We start from the raw sequence: 13905 nt of genomic DNA, 5'->3' as shown, positions 1-13905 counted from the left end.
TTAAGTCTGGATCAAAGTTTTCGCTTCGAATTGTGGGGAGGCCAACTTCCAGTGGGATTACTGCTTCCATTCCGTAGGCTAAGGAGAATGGTGTTTCTCCTGTTGATCGTCGAGGTGTGGTGCGGTAAGCCCATAAAACATGAGGAAGTTCGTCCACCCATTTGCCTTTTGCCTTTTCTAACCTTTTCTTCAGTCCATCCAAGACAACTTTATTTGATGCTTCTGCTTGGCCATTTGCTTGAGGATATGCCGGTGTAGAATTGTAGAACTCTATCTTGTATTCTTCACAAAAGCTTCTAAAGATTCTGCCGTTGAACTGAGTACCATTGTCTGAGATTAGGGCTTTTGGTATGCCAAACCAAGTGATGATATTCTGCCAAACGAACTTTTTCACATCTTTTTCTTTGATTGATGCCAATGCTTCTGCTTCCACCCACTTTGTGAAGTAATCAGTTGCTGCGAAAAAGAACTTCCTGTTGCCGGGTGCTGTCGGAAGTGGTCCTACTATGTCCAAGCCCCACATTGCGAAAGGCCATGGGCTAGTTAATGGTAGGAGTTCTCTTGCCGGTTGATGTATTTGGTGTGCGAATTTTTGGCATTTCTCACACTTCTTTACATATTTTTCTGAGTCTGCCTGCATGTATGGCCACCAGTATCCTTGTGAAATGGCCCTGTAAGCTAGCGATCTTCCTCCTTGATGGCTCCCGCACACCCCTTCGTGTATCTCGTACAAGAATGCTTCTACTTTGCTGGGATGTACACACTTTAGGTAGGGTCCTGAGAATGACTTCTTGTATAATGCCAAGGATGGGGAGAGCCAAAATCGCTGCGATTTCGTTCTTATTCTCTTGGCTTCTTTTTTCTCTTCTGGGAGGATGCCGTCTTTTAAGAACAGGATGATGGGATCCATCCAAGAGGGGCCTAGTTCTGTGCAACATACTTCTTCTGCTTCAGGGTCTTCTATGCTTGGTCTAGGTAGGTAGTCGATTAGTAGTGGATGAGGTATGGAGGAATCTGCCATTGAGGCGAAGCCTGCTAGTTCGTCTGCTCTGCTGTTTTCCTCCCTGCCGATTTGCTCTATCGTTACTACTTCAAATTTCTTGATTTCTATTCTGACCAACTCTTGGTACTTGGCCATCCTATCATCTTTTGCTTCGTAGTCGCCAGAAATTTGATTTACCACCAGCTGTGAGTCGCTGTAGACCATAAGTTCGGTGGCCTTCATGTAGTATGCTGATTTGAGTCCTGCGAGAAGCGCTTCGTATTCTGCTTCATTGTTTGATGCTGGGAAGCCAAGGTTGATTGCTTGCTCTACAACCAGGCCGTCTGGTGAGATGAGGACTATGCCAAGTCCTGCACCATGCCGGTTGAATGCTCCATCCACAAAGAGTTTCCACATCTCACCAACGAACAACTTCTAGCAAGTGGAGGGGTCAGATGATGTCGTGGGGTCAAGAATGGTGTTTTCTTCAAGGTCTATGCTTGCTGTCTGCCCCTCGCCATCTGATTGTACTGTTGGTGAGCCTTGGTTTGTTTCTTCCTTGATGTCCTTAGTCTGGTCTGCCTTGGAGTTTGACTGAGTACCTTCTACTAGGGGTTGCGCTATTCCGGCGTCAACTTCTGTCCCTAGTTCGGTTGTGTCAGTTAGGTTGACTGGGCAGATATGATGACTTTCAGGAGTAAACTCTGCGACGAAGTCTGCCAAAGATTGGGCTTTTATTGCGGTCCTGGGTTGGAACTTGATGTCGAATTGTCCCAACTCTACTGCCCACTTCAAAATTCGCCCAGAAAAGTTCGTCCTCTCAAACAAAGCTTTTAGTGGGAAAGCTGTGAGGACGACTATGGTGTGGGCGTGAAAGTAGTGTGCCAATTTCTTGGAGGCCATCATCAAGGCTAATGCCAGTTTTTCCAGTGGCAAATACCTTGTTTCGGCTCCCAGTAATGTCTTGCTGACATAATAGATGGGCAAGTGTTGAATTCCTTCTGCACGAACCAACACTGCGCTAACTGCGTGCTGAGAGACTGTCAGGTACAAGAAGAGTTCTTCACTAGGTACTGGGGTAACAAGCAGTGGTGGGGAAGACATATACTCCTTCAAGCTTTCCAGAGCTTGGTCGCATTCTTCGTCCCACTCAAACTTGGCCTTTAAGGCATGGAAAAATGGTCGTAGTCTATCTGACGACCTGCTTATAAACCGGTTGAGTGCAGCCGCCATGCCGGTGAGATGCTGCACTTCTTTTACTGAGTTTGGTCTCTCCAAATCCTGGATTGCCTTGATCTGGGAGGGGTCTGCTTCTATACCTCGGTTGGTCACAAGGAAGCCCAGGAATTTGCCAGATCCTACTCCGAATGCACATTTGGACGCGTTGAGGCGCAATTTGTGCTTCTTCAGGATCTCAAACATCTCGCATAGGTCCTTAAGATGGTCATTCTCATCCTTGCTTTTGACCACCATGTCGTCGATGTAAGCCTCCATTATTCTGCCCAACAATGTTGAAATGTTGCCCCTGCGTTTTTCAGGCCAAAGGGCATGACCTTGTAACAGTATAGTCCTCTTGGAGTTGTAAAAGATGTGACCTCCTGGTCTGGCTCATGCATGGCGATTTGGTGGTAGCCTCTGTATGCATCCAGAAAGCTAAGTCGGTTGTGCCCCGCCGTTAGGTCTACCAATTGATCTATCCGTGGTAGAGGAAAGCTGTCTTTTGGGCACGCCTTGTTGACTGTTTTGTAGTCGACGCAGACTCGCCATTTGCCATTTTTCTTTGGCACTACGACTGTGTTGGAGATCCATCTTGGGTAGTGCACTTCTCTAATTGCTCCTGCCTCCAGCAGGTTGCCTACTTCTTCCGCCACTATTTCGGCGTGGTGGAGTGCCGATCTGCGTGTGTGCTGAATGACTGGTCTGGCGGATGGGTGGACATTGAGCTGGTGACAGATGAAGTTTGGATCAATGCCCGGCATGTCGTAGGGCGTCCAGGCGAACACTTCGATGTTAGAGGTCAAGAACTCCAAGACCTCTAATCTCTCAGTGCTGGACAACGACGAACCGAGCAAAAAGAACTTATCCGGGTTCTTTTCATATATTTTTACCTCTACCAAGTCGTCCACCGCTCTCTGATTCGCCGCTTTGCCGACATCTGCGAATAGCTCATTACTTTCTGGTTCTTCCACCGAATAAACGTACCCTTTGGCAGCGCGGCTGCCATTCACCGTAGCGAAGCATTGTTTTGACATGATTTGATCTCCATATACTTCTTCAATTATACCGGAGTCGTAGGGAAACTGCATCACTTGGTGGTAGGATGACGCCACCGATCGCATGGCATGCAGCCATGTTCTGCCTAAGATGATGTTGTAAGTGGAGGGGACCTTCAACACCCAGAACTCCACTTGTTTTGTCACGCTTCCTGCCCTAACTGGAAGAATTATCTTTCCGACGGGCCATTCTGGCATGGAGTTGAATCCAATTAAGGGTGATACAGCAGGCGCCAAGTCCTTGTCTTGTAACTTCAGTTGTTTAAATGTGTCGTAGTACATGATCTCACATGAACTACCCTGGTCAATCAGAATCCGCTTGACGTCAAAATCCTTGACTCGGAGAGTGACGACTAGGGCATCATTGTGAGGACAGTATATTCGATCCAAGTCTTTATCTGAAAAAGTCATGACGTTTGTCGCCTCTGTTTTACCCTTCTTGATGGCAGGTTGGGCACTTAGCACCTCTCTAAAATGCTCAGTCTTTTTGATTGACCCCCTGAGCTCGCATACACGCTCAGGTTCAATGACTCCATGTATTACATTGATAATGCCTTGAGACGGGGCGTCGATTGGCATTCCATTGGGGTTATTATGCTCTTGGGGGGTTGGCTGCGTCCCTCCTTCAATGTACTTATCCAGGTGTCCTGCTGCCACCAATTCTTCCAAGTGTTGTCTCAATGGTGTGCAATTCTCCGTGCGGTGTCCCTTTTCTTTGTGGAAGGTGCACCGCGATCTTTCGTCATAGTCCTTCTGGGCTTCTCCTAGCTTGGCTGGCCACTTGACGAAAGGCTCATCTCTTATCTCACTCAGAATCCGATATATCGGTTTTTTGAACACCGTGGTTATGGCAGTGCGGATTCTCAACCATCTTTTATCGGGGTCTTCTCCGTTATCTCGTCTGCCACATCTGTTTCTGTTACTTCGTTCTACCGTGTTCACCTTGGCTGAGGTTTTCTTTTCTGGTACTGTGGTTGCACTAGATTTTGCTTTGGCACGTGCGCCATCCTCCTCTACCCTGATGTGCTGATGCACTCTTTCTATCAGGGCCTCCATAGTGAGGGGTGGCGTCATGGTGATCGAGTCCCTCAGTCTGTTCCCAACTGGAAGGCCTCTTTTATACTGTGCAATGGCGAGATTGGTGGGGCAGTCCCCAATCTGATTGAATGTCTCCCAGTAGCGACTGTTGTAAGATCTTAGGGTCTCTTTATCACCCATGTCAATGGAGAGTAGCTGATCGATCTCCACCGGGGTTTTAGTGTTTGTTCGGAACCTTGTCACAAAGGCTTCTGCCAATTGTGCCCAAGAGGCTATGCTGCCTTCTGGAAGTTTCTCAAACCAAGTCAAGCCTAGGTGACTTGATGGGAAGAGTATGCACATTAAGGCCTCGTTTCGCCTGTATACAGCCATGACTTGGCGAAAGTGGCTCAAGTGTGAGTAGGGATCCGTCTTCCCTTCATATGTGGTGAATTTCGGCTGAAGGAAGCCTGATGGTAGGGGCGCGTTTTCAATCGCCGGAACAAACAGTGAAGTCTGCAGCCTTGCTAATGCTTTGTCTGTTGGTTCGTAGGCTGGGCGCAGTATTGGCATTCCAACCTCGACGCTTCCATGCGTCCGAGGAGCCAACCGCTGTAAGGCAGAAACTCTGTGCGGATCCCGCGCCCTGGCATCCTCCTTGCATCGTGCTTTCTCTTCGAGCACGGTTCGTAAGTCGGATGATCTGGGTACACTACAAGAAAATGGGGCTTAAAAGACGGAACTATTTGCGACGCGACGGTATTTTTCTACCGTCGCAAATACTCTGTTTTTTGAGACGGCATTTTTTACCGTCGCAAATACTCTGTTTTTTGAGACGGTATTTTTTACCGTCGCAAAAAGTCACTTTTGTGGTTTTTTTTTTAAGTGAATATTTTTAAATTTTTAAATATTTTTTTTAGATGCACTTTACTTAAATGTATCTAAAAAAAAAATTATGAAAAAATATTTTTAAAAATTAATAAATACATACAAATATAAAAAAAAATGTATTGAATTATTGTATTTCTTTTGTATTTTTGGTATTTAGTGAATTTTTAAAAGATTTTTTTACTTTTTAGGTGTATTTATGTTAGGTGTGTCTAAAAATTAAAAAAATTAAATATTAAAAAAATTCAGTAAAAATAATATAACACGGAAAACAAGAAAGTATAATTTTCTCAAAAGAGTTTTTGGAAAACTCTAACCTAACATAGTGATTGTGGTTTTGAGACAGCTTCATATATATACAGTCACAAAATAGTTTGAATAAATTCAATGGTATTTTTCTGTCACAAAAAAAATAAAAAAAACGATGTCGTCTTACTCTTTTAATATAACATCTCTTTTCATTCATTTTTTCATCTTCCTGTCTCTTTGTATTTATCTCTCTCTGTTCTCTTTATCTCTTTCACTCATCACTCTTCTTTCTCTGTCTGTCTGTGTATCTCTCTCATTTTCTCTCTGTGTCTCTCGCATATCTTTCTTCTCTCTATCTCTTATGTCTTCTCTCTTTATCTCTCTCGCTCATCTTTCTTCTCTCTATCTCTCTCATTTATTTTTTTTTCTCTTTCTCTCTTATTTATATCTCTCTCTATCTCTCTCGCCCATCTCTCTTTTTCTGTGTCTCTTTCTCGCTCATCTCTTTTCGCTCTATTTCTTTCTTTTTGTCTATCTTTCGCTCATCTCTTGTTTCTCTCTCTTTTTCTATCTCTCATTCTCTCTCTCTCTCTGTCTCTTTTTCTGTTTATCTCTCTCTCTCTGTCTCTCTCTCACTCTCACTCTCTCTCACTCATCACTCATCTCTCTCTCTGTATGCTTGTCCATTTGTGTATTTCTCCCTCATTATATTCGTCTTGCTCACTCTCTCCATCTCATATTCTCTATTTATCGAGCTTCTCCTCGATTTATCTATCTTTTCTCTCATCTCTTTTCTCTCTCTGTCTCTTTCGTTCATCTCTCTTCTCTCTATCTCTCTCGTTCATCTCTTTTCTCTCTCTGTCTCTTTTTCTGTCTCTCACTCTCTATCTTTTTCTCTCTTTGTCTCTCTCTCTCTCTAACTCATCACTCTTCTCTGTTTGTCTATCTGTCTGTCTCTGTCTCTCTCTTTCTCTCGTTGTCTCTCGCTCATATCTCTCTCATCTGTCTTCTCTCTCTGTCTCTCTCACTCATCTCTCTTCTCTTTATCTCTCTCGCTCATCTCTCTCTGTATCTTTCTCATTTATCTCTTTTCGCTCTTTCTCTCTTTGTCTATATCTTTTCATCCATTTTTTCATCTTCATTTCTCTTTTCTCTTTCTCTTACCGTCTCAACCTTACTAAATATAAAAAAAAATAAAATTCATCAACTATAAAAAAAAATTATTTTAATAAAAAATTATTTTTTTAACAATTCTTCTGTTGCAAAAAAAAAAAAAATCTTCTCTCTCTGTCGCTCATTTCTCTTCTCTCGCTGTCTCTCTCTTTTTCTGTGTCTCTCTCTCTCGCTCATCTCTTTTCGCTCTATTTCTCTCTCTTTTTTGTCTATCTCTCGTTCATCTCTTGTTTCTCTCATTTTTTCTATCTCTCACTCTCTCCATCTCTCTCCCTATCTCTTTTTCTGTCTATCTCTCTCTTTCACTGTCTCTCTCTCACTCATCACTCTTCTCTTTCTCTCTCTCTCTGTCTACTTGTCTATTTGTCTATCTCTCCCTCACTATGTTCGCCTTACTCACTTTATTACTCTCATCTTCTCTATTTATCGAGCTCCTTCTCGATTTATCGATCCACTACAAACGATGTCGTCTTACTCTTTTGAACATTTCTCTTTTCCCTCATTTTTTTATCTTCCTATCTCTCTGTCTCTCTTCTCTTTCTCTCTCTTATTCATCACTATTCTCTGTTTGTCTCTCTCTCCCTTTCTCTATGTGTCTCTGTCTCTTTTCTCTCTCTCTCTCTCTCTCTCTCATCACTCTTCTCTTTCTGTCCATCTCTCTTTTTCTCTCTGTTTCTGTCTCTCTTCTTTTTCTCACTCTGACTCATCACTCTTCTCTATCTGTCTGTCTATCTCTCTCTTTTTCTCTATGTCTCTCGTCTATCTCTCTTCTCTCTATCTCTTTCATATATCTTCTCTCTCTGTCTCTCTTCTCTCTCTCTTATTTTTTTCTCTCTCGCTCTCTCGCTCATCTCTTTCTGTCTCTCTCTCTCTTATTTATCTATTTTCGCTCTTTTTTTTCTCTCTCTCTCTGTCTCTCTCTTTGTCTATATCTTTTCACCTATTTTTTCATCTTCTTCTCTCTCTTTTCTTTCTCTCTCTTATTCATCACTCTTCTCTCTCTCTCTGTCTATTTGACTCTCTCTCTCTCTGTGTCTCTCATTCATTTATCTCTTCTCTCATCTATCTTCTCTCTTTTTCATTGACCACAAAAATTAACTTTATTTTAATGGAAAATATTATTCCTATTTTTACCAAATAAAAAAATAATAATTATTTTTTATTCATTAAAATAAATATAAAATAAATATAAAACAAATAAATTTTTAACTTTATCAAATGAAAAAAAAAATTTATCAACTATAAAAATTATTTTAATAATTTTTTATTTTAATAAAAAATTCATTAACTATAACATTTGTGGGTGTGTGGGTGTGTGTAGGGTTTTGTTTGAGAACACACAACACAAACACAAACACAACCCAAACACAACAGAGCCGTCCCTCTCCTCCTGCTCGCTCTTTCTCTCTCTCTCCATCTAGGGTTTCGCCTTCCTCTCTCTCTCTTTCACACAACGACGGCGCCGATCATCGGTCACCGCCGATCCTCCCTCCAGTCGATCCTCCTCCCTTACCGCCGCTGCTGTGGCGATATGTGCAAAACCATCGAAGTCGCCGTCGTAGAACTACCACAACTCAACCCTCTCACGAAGCTCTCGCCGCCGAGCCTCGACGACTTCGACCCCACCGACGACGACGGGTTTTATATTCCTCCTCTGAACTTCGCGATGGTCGACAATGGCATTTTCAGGTCCGGTTTCCCTGACACCGCCAACTTCCCCTTCCTCCAATCCCTAGGCCTCCGTTCCATCATGTAAGTAAAAAAAAAAAAAAAAAAAATTCAACCTCATTGATTATATGGCAGTGATGTGTTGGAAAATTATGTGTCAGTGAATGATTTGAATTTGCTGATTATATACAGATTTGATGATTATAGGGCTTTGGTTTTGCAGATGCCTTTGTCCAGAACCGTACCCGGAGGCAAATGCCGAGTTTGTCAAGTCAAATGGGATTCAATTATTTCAATTCGGGATCGAAGGTTGCAAGGTAAGTCTTGTAATTTTTGTTTATTTATTTATTTTTTGTGTTACTTTTTTACTTATTAGCAGTGGGTGCAAACTCGATTTGTTTGTAATTTTACATTTTTGATGATGGAGGGGCCATTTGATGAATAAAGAAATCATTTAGCAGAACAGTAATTGAAATTGACCGATACAGGAAAGGCATTATTGGAAAAATAAAAAGCTAATAGTATAGATACTATAGTATAGATTATCAATTTTATTTTTTTATTTTTTTTGATTTGGTATGGTAATTTGAGTGTGACATGGAATGCTTGTTCTTTGTGATGTGGAGGAACAGGGGATTGTAATAATGCAGTTCATTATGCGAAGTGGATTGAGTTCACTGTTTAAGACTGAACAACCATGTGAAATCTTTGAATTTTAGGTATATGAGTTTATTGCTGAAATGAGATGACAATGTTTGGACTATATGGACATATGGGGTGTTTATCTATTCTTTGTTTGACCTTGCAACAACTTTATCTATTACAAGTTTTAGTATAGTTGTTAATCTTAAAATATTAGTATGTATTCCTATTAAAGAAACCTTATTGTTTATTTATTTTGGTGTTTTGTTGAATTTTATTATTAGGAGGATCATTCTCTATCCAAAAGCATATCTAAGCGGATCCGGTCCATCTGCCATAGTTCACGCAATACAACAGTACATCCCAATATAGAATTAGAGGTTATAGAAGATTGAATTCTTGCATAGTGCTAACATATATTAATGTTTTCCATCTAAAGTAATCATTTTTTTTTTCTTACTATAAACACTCATTTCTATGGTCAAGTGCTCTTTTCCATAATTATCAAAGCATTGTTCAAATCAATTTATATCAATTTATCTTGAATATCCTTGATCACTGAATTGGATTATGCAAAGAGGAACTCTGAAATGGGTAAATAGGTGGAAATTCTTATAATGACTATCCACTTTTGTGTGTGTGTGTGTGAGGTTCTTTTCGGTTTACTATTCTTGATCACGCTTGTTGCTTTACTTCCCTATGTTTGGATATATGTTGTGTTTGCATTTTTGAGGAAGATGTTTCTGTCATCCCCTTCTTTGTACTTTCTGTTTTTCACTTTTTTAGGGAACCCAATGTGTGCTCAACTAGGTTTGAATTGAAGGTCAATTTTAACTAGGCCTGCAGCATGATTTTGCCAAAGTATATGGTTTATATTGCCTTTGATTTGATGAATTATTGACTAAATAATACTTGATTTGTTTATAGAAAATAATGAAACGGGGGGATGGGGTGTCAATGTATGTTTTATTGTGAAGTGTGTATTGAATGTGTTTTCTGATTAAATTTTTTATTTGCAGGAAGCATTTTGTTTTAATTACTGCAATATATTTTTGCATGTGGAGGGCTATATATATATATGTGTGTGTGTAATTTGACATACCCATCATTTTTCATCTTCCTGCTAAATAGAGTTTTTAATTTATTGTTTACATTTTTTATTTGCTGTAGTTTCTGCCTCCATGCTCCTTTTATGATATAAAATTTGTTTGAAACTGTCTGTGACAGGTCAAGAATGAGGAAGAGGAATCCAGCACTGGGCATCTTTCTATTCTGATGATGAGTGTTAAAAACGACACACAGGTAATGCATACTTTTCTTCCCTGTAAATTGAGGATAATGTTGTTGTACTAGTGAAATTTTGATATAAGGGTCATAGTCTTTAAATGGCTAAAAGCGGTTGTCCTTGTGGCATGTTGAATTTGAAAATAATTTGTTTATCCTCTAGTTCTGGCCTTGGAGTTCTCATTTTTCTAGACATGGGTTGTTTAGATTCTAAATTAATAGGACTTCAATTCTAAATAATTATCCTTGACGCAAAGTGAGTAGTATCTTGAATAATTGAAGGTGCTTGGACTGGATTTATGTATTAATTTGTTTTATGTGTTAATTTGCTTCAGGATTGAAGTCCTATTAATTTGTTTTATGTATTCGTAATTATCCTTGATGCAAAGTGGGTAGTATCTTGAATAATTGAAGGTTCTTAGACCTCATAGGGTAGGTGTACATGACATCATTTCTGTTTTGTGTTTTAAATCTTGGTTCATCTATGAAACTGATGGATGTATTTAAATATGCCAGATATATTTAACTTAAATATGCCAGATATATTTAAATTCCTTATGGGATAAATTTGGGATGAAAAAGTTTTCAGGATGGAACGCATAATGTCAGTCTCTCTGAGTATATTAACAGAGTCGTCAAAGCCATGTATATATATAGACAAATTGTGAGTGTATATATATAAGCAAAACAGTAAGACACTAGACTTGTTGAATTGGATATTTCTTCATATGCACATAAGCATCAATATAATTATTAATTTATTATTTCCAAAGCACCTCAGATGTAACTGCATCAAGCACAAAAATGTGTTTCTTGTGCTTTGTGCATGGGTTGGATGACGTTTATCCACTATCTCCTGAACAAAACTATCATAAGTGTTCACCAAACTAAATATTTTGTGTGTTTGGGGGCTAGAAGGGGATTCTTTATGCAACACGCTCTGAATTTGAGGTGCTGCAAAGTACAAGCATATAAATATTAATGAATAAGAAATCCATGAAAAATGCCCGAGAGAATGTGTCACTTGGAATATGAAGCTTAGCCCAAGGAGAAGTATTTAGGATGTAGGCCAATACCTTGAATTATCCATTTCTAAAGACTTGAGGCATATATGGGGATCCTTTTCTGTGTGCTTGTTGACCTTCAAGAAGTCAGGTTCTCTCTGGAGTTTATGGGCTGGGAAAATGAATTCTCTTCATGTTCAAGAGTCAGAATGTGGCATGGTCCAACCTTGGAACCATTTCTTGGACAGTAATGATACAGTGACTAGATTTAGATACCAAATTTTGGATATCATTTGATATGCCACCAATGCATTAGTTTAATGGGTCATAACTTTCATGTCTTGTACGTTATAGCAATCCATTATTGATACATTTGGTAACCAAATTTGGTCACTGTTGCATTCTGTTTCTCAGAACTTCAGAGTATTCTTTTAAATCTTAAATAGTGCATTTAATAATTGTTCACATAAATATGTATGCTCTTAATATACATTGTATTTTATTTTATTTATTATTACATTTTCGGGGTTATGTTTTTTTTTGGTCACCGTTGTTCATCCTACGTGTTGTCTCCTTTTGCAGTTTTGTATTGGCACCATAAAGGATGATTTCTTGGGTGTGATCAGTGATCCAGGTGTTATTTCTTAATGGAAGTGATATTCAATATATAGCTAGGAGCCTTTCTCTCAGTTTGCTTTTAAGAAATGGGAGTGTTTCAAACTGTTGAATTATTTTTGTCATCTGCATACTTTTTTGATGTGTCCGGAAATGACTTTTTTGTTTATAGATATTATATAGATCATTGGAATGGAAATCCTTTGATATGCGTGCTGTTGTGTCTGCCACCGAAGATCTTTTTAAATTCATATTGTCTGATAAGGGTTTGAGGGTACGTGTTTTCCTGGTCCGGGACATAATTAAAGCAATTGATATTTTTCTTCAGGATGAAGTAGTTGCAAACATTTTCGATGAGAAGGTTCAAGCTAGAGAGACAGCTGAATCTGAGGTTCGTTTCAATTCCTCCATCTCTCTCTCTCTCCCCCCTCATGTGCTGGTGCATGTTTTAGTTAAACTCTACAACTTATAGATAATAGAACATCATTTTGATGTGGTTTAAAAGAAGTAGGAAAGCCAAAACATGAATTAGGAAACCCAAAAAAGTTGTTTTCGAAAAACTATTTTCATGCAAAAATTAAAGTGTTATATGAAAATGTTAGGTGTTTTCGAACTTTTTATTATCTTGTTTTTGAAAACATGAAAATGAAAAAACAAAAACAAAATCAGAACTGAACATATTTCAGTTGGTAATATTGTCATGAGATCAACTATGAGAATTAATGTTGTTTTGCAGGGACATGCAATGCTGATGAGAGTGGTTAATGGGCTTAAATCTTTCCGGCATGCAGTGAAGTTGGCCCCGGAGGTGTGGACTGCTATGCTAATCCGCATGACAGTGAAACCCGAGGCTCACAAATTTACATTTGACATCATTTCAGCCTTATTGATACATTTTAGCCGAAAAATTCCAGAGACCTTTTGGATTTGTATATCTAGAATTCTTCACAAGTTGGTGAAAAATTATAGCCATGTTGATTTATGATTTAGGTGGATTCTTCATTTGCTCATTTTTTTTCCCTAGCTATTTATTTATTTGAGTGAAACTATTTGTCTGATGCAATTTTAAAGATTATATATCTGAGTTTGGCTCCGAAAGTTGAGTGATTGTAAAATACTTTTTTTAGTAGTGTTTGTAAAATATTGAATTTGATGGTTTGATCAATTTAAATTTTTATTTTTATTTTCTGTTATGATGTTTTTGTGAATAGAATGTAAATAATCAACTCTTAGAGAGAGACCGTCGGAAAAAATAGAAAATTTTAATATTTTTATTAATTTTGTTACAGGTTTTACTTTTTGTGACGACATTATACTGTCGCAAAAAACAGAAATTTTATTATTTAAAATAGAAATTTTATTATTTTTTAATATTTTTTGCGACGGCATTACACTGTCGCAAAAAATAGAAAATTTCATATTTTTTATATTTTCTGCGACGGCACCACACCGTCGCAAAAAGTAGTGTTTTTTTTTTTTAAAAAAGACTATTGGCGACGGTATTTTTTGCCGTCTCAAATAACATTTTTAGCGACGGTAAAATAGAGCCGTCGCAAAAAAGTCAAGAAATTTCAAACGTTTTTAGCGACTGCACGGTGCCGTCGCAAAAAGGCAAAAATGTCGTCGCAAAACATTAGCGACGGCACTTACCGTCGCAAAAACTCTTTTGCAACCCCTGCAGTTGCGACCCCCCTCTTGCCGTCGCAAAAAGTCGTTTTGCCGTCGCAAAAAGTATTAGCGACGGCATTAGGAGTATTAGCGACGGTATTTTACCGTCGCAAAAAGTCAATTTTTTTGTAGTGGTAATTCCGTCTGTCTAGATCTAGTTTGATGCGAATGAGAGGGCCAGTATGTGCTTCCTTCAGTGTATGATCTTTCAGACTTCGTCCTCTCAGACCTGGAGTGACGAGTTCTGGAAGACCATGATTGAGTATCGCCTGTCCTGAGGCTTCTACTCTCTCCTTGTGAGGGTGTAGTATTCCTACTACGATTTTCTGAGTGGCGAGGGGGCGTCTTGTTTTTGTGCCCCTCTCCTGTCGCCACTTCTTTTTTCTTCATCTGGCATTTCAAGGCCTCCATGTCCACCGCCATCTTTCTTATCAATTCATCT

At 39.3% G+C, this 13905-nt stretch overlaps 1 protein-coding gene across 2 annotated transcripts; it reads left to right on the top strand.

The window, feature by feature from the left end:
- The first annotated feature begins 7289 nt into the window (after positions 1 to 7289).
- Positions 7290 to 12893, top strand: LOC145788750 (uncharacterized). Of its 2 annotated transcripts, XR_014360520.1 has the most exons (5): positions 7303 to 8334; positions 8474 to 8567; positions 11763 to 11814; positions 12124 to 12186; positions 12532 to 12893. XR_014360520.1 is itself a non-coding variant. In XM_082913623.1 (4 exons), the coding sequence occupies exons 1-4, from the start codon at positions 8114 to 8116 to the stop codon at positions 12778 to 12780; spliced, it is 627 nt and encodes a 208-aa protein (XP_082769749.1). In that variant the 5' UTR covers positions 7290 to 8113; the 3' UTR covers positions 12781 to 12893. The 2 variants fall into 2 exon arrangements, 1 of the variants encoding a protein (XP_082769749.1); XM_082913623.1 differs by lacking the exon at positions 11763 to 11814 and having other exon boundaries at positions 7290 to 8334.
- The last annotated feature ends 1012 nt before the right edge of the window (positions 12894 to 13905 follow it).

This window comes from Camellia sinensis, chromosome 2 (genome assembly GCF_055761805.1).
Source record: "Camellia sinensis isolate YWXY chromosome 2, ASM5576180v1, whole genome shotgun sequence".
NCBI classification, from domain to species: Eukaryota; Viridiplantae; Streptophyta; class Magnoliopsida; order Ericales; family Theaceae; genus Camellia; species Camellia sinensis.
This window is presented reverse-complemented; position numbering and strand designations above follow the sequence as displayed.